At 40.6% G+C, this 10,701-nt stretch overlaps 4 protein-coding genes across 4 annotated transcripts; 1 reads left to right on the top strand and 3 right to left on the bottom strand.

Annotated features, from left to right (window-relative positions):
* Positions 1-1,094: 1,094 nt before the first annotated feature.
* Positions 1,095-2,071, bottom strand: SS1G_03369 (hypothetical protein; the record flags this gene model as incomplete). The annotated part of the gene is made up of 3 exons (XM_001595230.1): positions 1,095-1,466; positions 1,526-1,801; positions 1,877-2,071. The coding sequence occupies 3 exons, from the start codon at positions 2,069-2,071 to the stop codon at positions 1,095-1,097; spliced, it is 843 nt and encodes a 280-aa protein (XP_001595280.1).
* A 1,601-nt stretch (positions 2,072-3,672) lies between these two features.
* On the bottom strand, positions 3,673-4,113 carry SS1G_03368 (predicted protein; the record flags this gene model as incomplete). The annotated part of the gene is made up of 2 exons (XM_001595229.1): positions 3,673-3,695; positions 3,942-4,113. 2 exons carry the CDS (start codon positions 4,111-4,113, stop codon positions 3,673-3,675), a joined length of 195 nt encoding a protein of 64 aa, XP_001595279.1.
* Positions 4,114-5,598: 1,485 nt separating this feature from the next.
* On the top strand, positions 5,599-7,244 carry SS1G_03367 (hypothetical protein; the record flags this gene model as incomplete). The annotated part of the gene is made up of 4 exons (XM_001595228.1): positions 5,599-5,934; positions 5,995-6,168; positions 6,221-6,592; positions 6,666-7,244. The coding sequence occupies 4 exons, from the start codon at positions 5,599-5,601 to the stop codon at positions 7,242-7,244; spliced, it is 1,461 nt and encodes a 486-aa protein (XP_001595278.1).
* Positions 7,245-8,641: 1,397 nt separating this feature from the next.
* Positions 8,642-9,978, bottom strand: SS1G_03366 (hypothetical protein; the record flags this gene model as incomplete). Its single annotated transcript, XM_001595227.1, has 2 exons — positions 8,642-9,682; positions 9,736-9,978. The coding sequence occupies 2 exons, from the start codon at positions 9,976-9,978 to the stop codon at positions 8,642-8,644; spliced, it is 1,284 nt and encodes a 427-aa protein (XP_001595277.1).
* Between the last annotated feature and the right edge of the window lie 723 nt (positions 9,979-10,701).

Here is a 10,701-nt window from a genome sequence, read left to right as displayed (position 1 = left end):
TGGTAGGAATATCCACGCTACCTCTCCTGATTGGCATCACCATGTATATGTTCATATCATTATAGTTTCTTCCGGCTCCTCCACCACGGGAGAGTGCTCCATGTCCGGCCCGGGCACCGAATACAGAGACAGGTATCATAGCTGCATTGCCTCCGAGGGCATTATAGCCATTATCGAAAGAACTGCGCAGGAGAGGTCCATGATGGGTGTTTCCCCGGGCGCCACCTGAATATCGATCGGAGGGTGAGAGAACACGTGCTCGAGGGGGGACGTATGGGGATAAAGGTATCAATGCTGACATTGCCCGAAGTTACGTTAAAACCAGACAGGCTGACTTGTGACTAGTGGATGATGCGAGCGAAGGAAAGTGAATAGTAGGTTGTGAGTTCTGGGTTCTGAGTAGCGAAGAACGAAGCGTGCCTTCGTTAAAGCTCAAGCAAACTCCGCTTTAGTCGTTCAAACGTGCAAACCAAACTGATGTAAAAAGTAACGTATACACCAAAACCCTGAGATACAGAGAATTCGCTTCGACTTTATCCTTATCCTTTCCCCTCCATAGCTTTACCCCTCAGTAATGTCCTAGAACACCCGTTATTGTAATCATATGCTGTGCCTGGATGTCAATGACAAATGACAAGAATATGACTTACCTTTCCGTCTTCATGTCATGTAGCAATCATATCCCACAAAGGCGACGTGTTAAAAACAGGTTGCCTTCGGCAGGTTGCTTTTCCAAATCCACCCAAGTATCACCCAGCATTCACATTCAGATGGAAGAGATTGACAAGCAAACGCCCATTCATTTCTACTTATAACCAATGAAATCGTAAAAACTATACAACAGGTGAGGTGAGGCTTTTTACGTGGTATTGTCCCCCCCGAAAAAAGAGCAAGCAAGGCCTCGCATGGGCCACAGGATATCTGCAAGCGGTCGCCACCCATAACCAGTAAATTTGACCTCGTGCCAAATTAAGATCCGTGAACCGAAAATACATTATGATAAGGAAAATTTGTGACAATAAGCACAGCCAGATTTGGTTCATGCTGTGCTATTTCATCTTAATGACCCCCTTCCCATCCGTCCCTTCGTTAAATTAGTATTCGCGTTTTGGTCCTGGTCCTCCCATTTGGTTTCCTGGTCCATTATGTGGGCCAGGGTAGTCGTCGGATCTTCCTCCTCTAGCTTCATCGTGGTGTCTCTTGCGAAGAGCTGCGAGACGCTTCTTTTTTGTGGTCGCGTTCACGTATGTACCGATCGTAAAGGCAATGATATTGAAGAATGGAACCCAAGTATGCTCAGGAAGGAACTTTTGTGCAAAAGCAAGAGCGAGTGGGGAGGTGATCCAGCTGACTCTCATAACTGGCATAAAACCGGCTCTCCAAGTTGCATGTACTTGATGAATGGTCTTTGCGCCTGCAATAAGTGCCATTGAGTACAAATACACAGTATTTTGAATCGGAGCAACCTTTTATTGATCTATTGTCAGCTTTGTCTACATGATAAAAACAGACGAGCTGAACCTACCACTAAATTGCTCAACAGAATTTGAAGAACCTTGGCTTTCAAACTCGTACGTCCAGCAAAAATCCTTTGCAAAATACTGATCAATACATGGCCTAGAGGAGCACTAATAAAAGCGCCATATGCAGCCATTTTGGGAACTCGAGACGTGAAATAATGACCCTGCTTATTACGATCCTTCGCGATCCATGAGGCCAAAAGTTCTTGTAAAGCCGATAATGTGCCAGACGTGAGCATTTTCGTACGAAGAGGATTGGTTTGTAGTTCTTTGAGGTACAGCTATTCAAACATAACATGATTAGTGAGTGAGCGATCCGATTGCGCCATGTGTGATTTCCGAGATCAATGGCTTACAGATAAGTATCCTGGTGTTCCTTCATTGGCTTTCCCTCCAGTTAAGGCGACACCGACATTGTGTCTTAAGTGGTGACCTGGTAGATGGTGGTGATGATGATGATGAACATCTTTAACTTCGATCGCTGGAGCGCCTTGTATACCTGCAAGAGGACCGGTGGTTTTTATGGTATCTTTCTCGAATTTGACCGACATTGTGATGGGTGAGAGGTCATTCAAACCCTCGGAGACTATAGGAATGAACGACTTATCAGTATAAAAGCTCGTGAACGCGACTTGTTCGAAATAACGGTGATATCGGAAGTTGAAGAAATGAGGAGAAGAAACAACAAGCTCTCTCCAAACTTGATCTTGTTGTTTACACGATGCAGAGCCGAGGTGAGCTCAGGTAACAGGTCTTGATCGAGGCGCACACAGGCCCCCCCGCCCTGTTAAGAGGAAGCGATTGCGCAAGATCAAGATGAATAAATAGACAAGGAGATTTTAAAAAAGATTCTAATTCTTGCTATTGTTTTAAAATAATGCGGGGTGGAGTAAGTGAACTGACCTTTATCGTGGAGATGGATTGATGTACGGTCAATCAATCGATCTATCGATCAATCAAACAATCAATCAATCAATCAATCAAAGTAAAATTGTTGACACGATGTACGGAGTATATTCCTGCACAACAAAAATAAGACCCAAAAGGTTTAGTAGTTGGAGGCTGGGGTTGGGGGGAGGGGGTGGTGAGAAAGAGAAGGGACTTTTTTTCTTTGGTGGCCAGGAAAAAGTAATTTCAAGTTTAAAAAAGGCTTCGGGTCCGAGATCAACAGGACGTATTAAGTAGTAGGTAAGGTAGGATGAGGACTAGGGAGGTTATCTGGGTGCACTAAGTGTCTAGGTAGGTCTGGTAAGGTTACTAGATATGATGGATATGATTTGGTTTGATTTGATTGATTTGATTATTTGGAGCACTGATGACTGATGGAAGATTTATTAACTGCTGGAGATTGGGATCACTATGGGATCAATCTGGGAAACGGGATGGATGGATAGAATAATGGGATGGGATGTAGGATGGGATGCGGAGATTGATCTAAGTATTTAGCGGCTTGACAAGGATTTTGGTCTGGTGGTACATACAGTTTTATCAAATTTCTCTCTCACCGAATAGACCATGTATTGATTGAGTGTATATATATATGGAGTATGCAAGGTGCAATGATGGGTGAAAGATACTCAAGTAAATGAAGTTGTCGATAAGCAAAAGCAAGCTTTCGATTGAAGTGAAGCCTGTTTCTTTTCTTTCCTTTCTTCTCTCCTCTCCTTCTCTCCCTTCTTATTTGCTTCTGCTCTGATGGACTCACGAGTCGCTTCAGACAACAGAATTCATACAACGCATCAACCATATAAATAAAATGTATACTACATCAAGCATCTACCCAGTATATAATGAAACCGACAAGGAGGATTGGCTGGGAAAAAAGACGACGAATATGAATATGAATCTGAATCTGAATGTCGGATTAGGAATAAAAAATTATAATATCTGATGCCCATGAAATCTTTTGCTTCCCGCGTTGTCCGCTTTGGAAATTAACATTAATAAATATACGAACAATAACCTTTTAAATAGACAGTCTGAGATGTGTATGTGCGTAGGTACACAGCTAAGTATTTATTAATAAAAATACCAAGCCCAAACGTTACGAGGATAAAATGGATTTAAGGATCTAAAGTATGTAAGTAAGTCCCTAAGTAGATAAGCACTGAGCCTTCCTTTAATTACTTATCGTTTTGGCTCCATATAACGTTTATGTTAAAGGTGTACCCGTACCTATTTATCCATCTCATACATACATACGGATACATCATACATCATACATCCATGGCCACCATACATCCATCATACATCATAACATCCACATCACCCACATCAACTCTGATCACCTCATGTCAACATCCTCACTTCTTCTCCTCTCCCATTATCCCTAGTCCTCTTTCTTCTCCACTTACTCCCAGTCTCTCACTCTCTAAAAATGGACAAATAACGATTACTCCGCTACGAATTATAGTCACTTACATAGATCTACCCCAGGTTCGTGCATTGACCAGCTGAAGTTCAAATTTTTATTGGTAATCTCCATATAAAACCCTAACTCGCTGCTAAAGTCTAGAATTTCATGAATGATGAAAATGACCAAATGAGAGACATGTGTGGGACTCGAGGGAAAAATGTCCAAGTTGTGAGACATCACGGTTGAAATCTCTGCAAGTTGAAACCGATAAAGTACATCAAAACCCTTAAATCAATATACTTTATTTTTCTAACTGGAATCATACATTGATCCCATTTCATCCTGTCAACATGTACGATTACGTGTTGTGAAGGTACAGTACCGTATGCTTGATTTTCTATCCTTACGTAGGTATAGAATGATATTTTACTTATGCTGACAGTTGTCCAGATCTTTGAAACGTTCGACGAGTTTTTATAACCGCAATATGAAGCATAAATGTGGTGCCACTTTCATAAAATATCCATGGATCGAACCCAGCATAACCATTTGCTTCAAACTCTTTGACTTGAGAGAATTATTCCATACGCTCATTTTAATGTTTATCTCAAAACTATAAATTCACAGTACCCGCGAGAAACATTCCTCGAGCTGGTCGTTTCGATAACCGCTTCAAACTGTACGTTGAAAGATATCTCGAGAATTGCTTACACACGTCTCTGAATACAATACTCAATACAGAACTGTGTAAGAAACCAAAGCAGCACAGGAAACATTCATCAAGCTGCTTCTCCCACATTGCTTCAAAATTGTTTGTGTATTGAAAGAAGCCTTCAAGAGAGTTGTTCAAACACGCCCAATCAACTCCTACTTCAATGCCATTCATTCAGAAAAGCAGTTTTGAGAAACTCCGTCAGACTGCTCCTTTCGATAAGCTCGTCATGCCTTTATATCAAGAGTATCGATGATGTATTGCGGTTGGAATGTGAATTTTGAGCTTCGTCAGGGTGAAGGTAAGTGTCAATTGAGGTTGAGGAGAGAGGGAACGAAGCCAGATAGAAATACTGAAAATTCAGTTCCTATCCTACCTTTTTCTCAGATTGGAAGAAACAGCCTTTCAATTTGATTGATGTTGGATGTTCTAATCAGGCCAATATGATGTCTTCTTAGAACCTTTCACTAGAAAGGTAGGAGCGATTGTAAGTTACACACACTTGTTGTTGGTTGGTACGAGACGACCAAAAATGGCATTTTTGAACGCTGCAGTTTCCCTTTCCGAATTCAAATGGTGAACGAAATGGCATTTTTATTGGCACGATGCGAATGCTTTCATGTCAAGTCAACTCACGCAATAAGACGAGAACTCGTTGAAGGCTACTAATTATATTTCACTTTCTACTTTTCACTCTTGTTATTTTGTATCTGTCTACTTGTTTTCAATTGGTTACTAAAAATCTCTGGTCGATGTAATCTCCATCCCGTCAAGCGAGTCAATTCATCTCAATTTGATAGGTACGAATCACTATAAACAAGAAATAATTTTGCAACCTATATTCACTCAACCCACCTTTACTTTGATCTTTTTATACGCGCCTTGATAGCTTCATCTAATCGAATAACTCATTTCCAAACATCCCCGAGGTTTGATAGTGAATTGTAGCTCAGTCAAAATTTCAAACATTTCAAGTGTTTGTTTGGATTCTTGATCCTCTTTGCACAATCATGGCGACAACCAAACCGACAACTAATAATACAACACGATCCTCAAAACTCCCCGTCAGACGTACATCGGCATCAACGGCCAGCATTATCTCTTCAATGACGACCGTAATGCCTATCACTACAAATCGAAATTCTTTACCTGCTTTGGCAGAAACTACCAGACGCGCCACGCATGTTACAAGAAATGTACAATGCACACATTTGACTACTACGCGTCTCTTTACCAGAGAGTTTCGATGTGGGATTTGTTTCCGAGAAGGTTCATTTGGATGGGTGTGGAGATGTACTCAAGATCGTGAACTCATGTTAGAGGATGACATGGATCATGGACACGCTGTAAGTTTTCATCAAGATATTTCAATCTGTGCATAACTTTATTTATTAACATTGATAAAGAGTCAAGAGAAACTGGACGACCTCTGTGATATTTTCCCAAGACGTACGGCACCCAGACCTCGTGGACCAGAGGCACGTAAGTCGAGACTGAGTTTCCTGGATGAAATCAGTAACAAAGATCTCAAAACCTATACACCTGCGCAAATCCAGACTATTCTCAGACAACGCAGTCATGTTAGTAGTAGTCCTCCAATTTCTTGAGTACTCTTTCTGACATCACAATTAGCTTCTTGACGTACTTACCGATTCTGAGGAGCCTGAACTCACACCGTCAAACTCTTCCACCAACATTCCCCGCTTTCTGTTCAATCCTTTCTCCCGCCCATCGCTCAGTACCGCTCAAACAGTCCCAAATATGAGAGTCACAAACCCCCGTCCATGGCTACCGTCTAGAGGTACAGAGTGCCAGTTCAAATGTTGCCACACATGCCGGCCAACCCTCCTCGATCGCAGCTTTCTCAGTCTCAATGCAATTTTGGATGACGACCTACCTTGCACTGCCATCACTGGGTTTGGATTTAATTTACAGAAATTCAGGCCTGTAGCCAAGGTTGAGGTTGTTAAAAATTTGGGATTAAGACCAAATCCTGTTCCTGTTGTATGTATTAATAAAGATCTTCTTTCTATCGAATTTACTACAATCACAATACACATAGACTAACCCAATTCAGGAGGTCAATCCGAGTCGATCACGATCTCGAAACCTAAGATATCAAAAACGAGCAGCGAACCTTAGCCTTGGTATTCTTACTCATCGATCAAATGCCACTCCAATTCCTAACAACCCAAACTACAATTCTTCGCCTTCTCCAACAGATACCTGCAATCCATCACATCCAGCTCGTAACTCTTTCCCCAGATCTGATATCTTTTCCAACTCTCCTTCCTCCACCCCGGGGTCTTTTCCAACTTCTTCTTCCGAAACCACTTCAACGTCTAGTGAATCTAGCGCCTATCCTTTTCCTTACATCGCCATGTCAGGTCCTACCTACCAATCAAACAATATAACCAATCCATTCACCTCAAATTCGAATATTCCCCAAAACCACGCAGTGCTAATTCCTCTTCCTCCACAAACTCCATCTGAAGTCTCACTATTAGCTACTCCTACTACACCAACTTTAATGGAAGAATCCGAGTCTGATGGTCACTTTTTTGGTGCGGAACCATTGGAAGTAGAGGATGGGGTTGCTGTTATGGAGGAAGGTGTGGGTTTACATGTTCCAGATGTTTTGATTACACAATATTAAGGCAAGATGTGGAGAAGTGCTTTTGAAATGAAGATGTTGTTGGGAGTAGCAATACCATTGAACAGGTTAATACAAAAAGGGGTTGTGATTTGATCTGGGCTCACGATACGAATGATGCGAATAATATGAACAAAAGAACGACTATTGGCTATGACGCGGGCTTGACTGGAATTTTTCACAACTATGCCATCAAAAACGGTTTGGATGTCTACTAGAGAATTGGGTTTTGCTGTCTGCGATATGTTGGGATGTGAACGAACATTGTATGGAGTAAACCATTTGGGACGGGATCCTTGAATTATGGAAAAAAGTATATGGAGTAAAATATTTGGGACTAGATCCTTAAATTATGAAAAAACGTATCTGGTATGAAAGACAAGAGCGATAGGAATGATAGTACACAGAGTGTAATAATGAAGGGAAAAGCATGAAGTGTATATCACAGTGGAAATCCAATTTTTGAGATCTTATATTGTAAAGCTTTAATTACTTCACGATAGATCCATAATCAAAATATATATTAATATAATATACAACATGAAATATTATGAATTCGAACACTAGTCCAAGTGATACTTGTACAAATATATATTTATTAGATGTTAGATATTAAATAAATATCTAAGTTTATTACCACTTTTACTTCTCCGTCCCCTCCCCTTCTTTCGCTTCTACTCCTTTCCCTCCTCTCTCTCCACTCTTCTCTTCTTTCCTCCATCCCTTTTTCCTCCTTTTCCTCTTTCCATCTTTTCTTCTATTCATCTATTATATCCAATCCAACCCAATCAAATCCAGCCTCTCTAGTTTCTAATCTTTAATCTGTAATCTATATCAAAATATAATAAAGTCTATTTTTAATTCTAAGTAGATAAATTATCAAATTCAATATAATCTAATTATTTTATTCTTATTCTCTTAATTCTTAATTCTATATCTATAAAAAAGAAAAAAAAACAAAAACAGAACATAATAGAACAAAACAAAAATAAAAAAAACAGACAATCTATCAAATAACTACCCAAATAAATAATTGAATACATATATAGATACAAGTACAGGTAAAAGTATAAAATTGATTAAATTACATTGATCATAAAGTTCGTTTCGTATTCATTATTATATTGTTCCTCCCTTCCCCCCTCCCTCCATTCCTTTCTTTACAAATGATTCTTCATTCGTAATCAAACTCGCATTTGCATTTGCATTTGCACTCGCACTCGCACTCGCTAGCTCCTGTCACTACCACATACACTCATATCCACCAGCTTATATACAATTCCTAGCGCTGGCTACTAGAATTCTTCCTCGTATCGTCTCGTCCCGTCTCGTCCTATCTTCTATTCTGCCTGAAGAGATGGGAAATCTCCCATCTACTTCATTCCATCTCGACCCATACTTTACACACCCACACCCCCCTTTCTCCTCGCCAACAAACTCTTACACGCCCCTAAAACATTCACCAGTGCCCCTTCACTTCCCGCACAGAACTTAAAACTTCTTTCCTCACTAATCACCTGAAAACAATATGGTTTCGTCCTACTCAATGGATCAATTTCCACAACATTTATTACGTTTTCCATGGGTACAATCATGACCGGTGAGTATTCCGAGTCGTTTTTATAGAAGGATAAAGAACGGGGACGTAGTACTACCCAAAGATTTTTCCAGGAGCGAATACCGTTTTTCGAGCGTAAATAGAGGAGATAACCTTGATAGACTACACGTTCAGGGTCTTGATCGGGGAGTGGATGTTGCGAGAGAGATAATTGGGATGTATTGCGTGCGAGTGGAAGTGTGGAGGAAGGGGGTTTCACTTCAAGATCTTGGTTGGAGTTTAGGTTGTTGGAAGGGTTGTGTAGGTTTAGAGAAATAGTCGAGTTACCGGGTAGGCGCGCAAGATCTGTATCTGAAAATTCGGCATCAGATACTAGTTCATTGCCAGAATATTCGATTGTATTTGATGGGCGTCTGCCTCCTCCGAATGCCGATATATTTTGTTTATTATTCGTCCGTGGCAAAGGATCTGCTGGCTCCGGAGAACTACTTCCTAGTCTTTCATCATGTAGAAGTTGGGCTTCAGTTTTTCGTTGTAATTGCTGGTGCGCTACGGCTTGATCAAATCCAGGATATGTGCTAGTTATATTACCAGAAGGACTGGCGAGTAACATTTCTTCCTCTTCTTCTTCGTCGATTCGCGCTTCTTTGCGAATGAGGTTAACCCATTCTTCTGCATCGCCTTTGGTGGTAGCTTCCAGATGGTAGTTTCGAGAGGGTGTGAAGAGGCCGAATACATTGCGCCGTTTTTGTTTGGGATCTTTAAGGAAGGCGACGGCTGTTAAGTCTGAAAGATGGATTTTATGGCGCAGTTTATCTTCATTCTGGTCTTTGTAGATTGAGAGGTAATTTGGTCGGAGGACAAGAAAAATAGGTTTCCACGCCTGCGAAATAAAATGAGTTCATGGAAATGTAATTATTGTCAACGAAATCATACCTTTGTTTTCCTCGTTCGTTTCTGCACATAACCACTCTTTAAAACACGATCAAACTCGAAACTTCCATTCTGATTAACAGGCGAAAAAGTATCTAAAGCGAGATGCGAATTGCGAACACGATTTATGGGCGCAGAGGGAGAAAGTTTTGTAGAAGCTGGAGGTTGTATCTGCAAGGCTGTATCCTGTACAGGAATTGCTCGTGGTTGACTCTGTCCCATTGATGGCTGCTGGACCTCCGCCATAATTGTTCCAGGCATGTATACTATATTGTTTGTGTATGCGATTTGATTATTGTGAATTGTTTTGATGGGATGTAATTGTTGTGGAAGAAAGCTTATGCTCGAAGCTTGATATAAAGTTGTTGTTGTAGAAAGAAGATTTCCAGCTAAAAAAGAAGGCCCAAATTCCTCCCAAGTCGTGTAATCTTGAGAAAAATGTAAGGTTACTGCCTCTGGTTTTCGAGATTGAAACTTCGGCAGTTCAGCCACCTCGATTTTCTTTCAAAGGTGGATGTTTTGATGAGGTTTCGTCCTTGGTGTTGATCAAAATATAAGGAAGATGGTCACCGCTCTTGAAGGCAAAAGTATAATAGATATGATGAGGTTAGAACAAACAACATTATTCGAAGCAACAATACGATAGATAGTGTACCGGAGTATGTAGCAGGTAATGCGCAATTGTCAGAGGAATAGTGTAGTGATAATCACACACAAAACAGAGAACATGGAAAGTTCACGGGCAGCAATATAAAGTAAATTCACAACTCCTTTCTTCCTGTTGGTTGGAGCGTTTTATATTAACCTTATAAGCTGCCGGTCAATAACATATAACGTCTGGACCTTTTTAGATCAAGCATGATGGTGAAACCAAAATCCATCAAGGATTATGATGGACATTTACTGGGCATCTAACTGGGAATAAAAATGGAATAAAAATGGAACTTGCTTAATTTCAGGAATTGATTG

The sequence above is a fragment of the Sclerotinia sclerotiorum genome, genomic scaffold (genome assembly GCF_000146945.2).
Source record: "Sclerotinia sclerotiorum 1980 UF-70 scaffold_4 genomic scaffold, whole genome shotgun sequence".
In the NCBI taxonomy this organism is placed as follows: domain Eukaryota; kingdom Fungi; phylum Ascomycota; class Leotiomycetes; order Helotiales; family Sclerotiniaceae; genus Sclerotinia; species Sclerotinia sclerotiorum.
The sequence above is the reverse complement of the archived record's forward strand: the minus strand, read 5'-3'. Positions and strand labels throughout refer to the sequence as shown.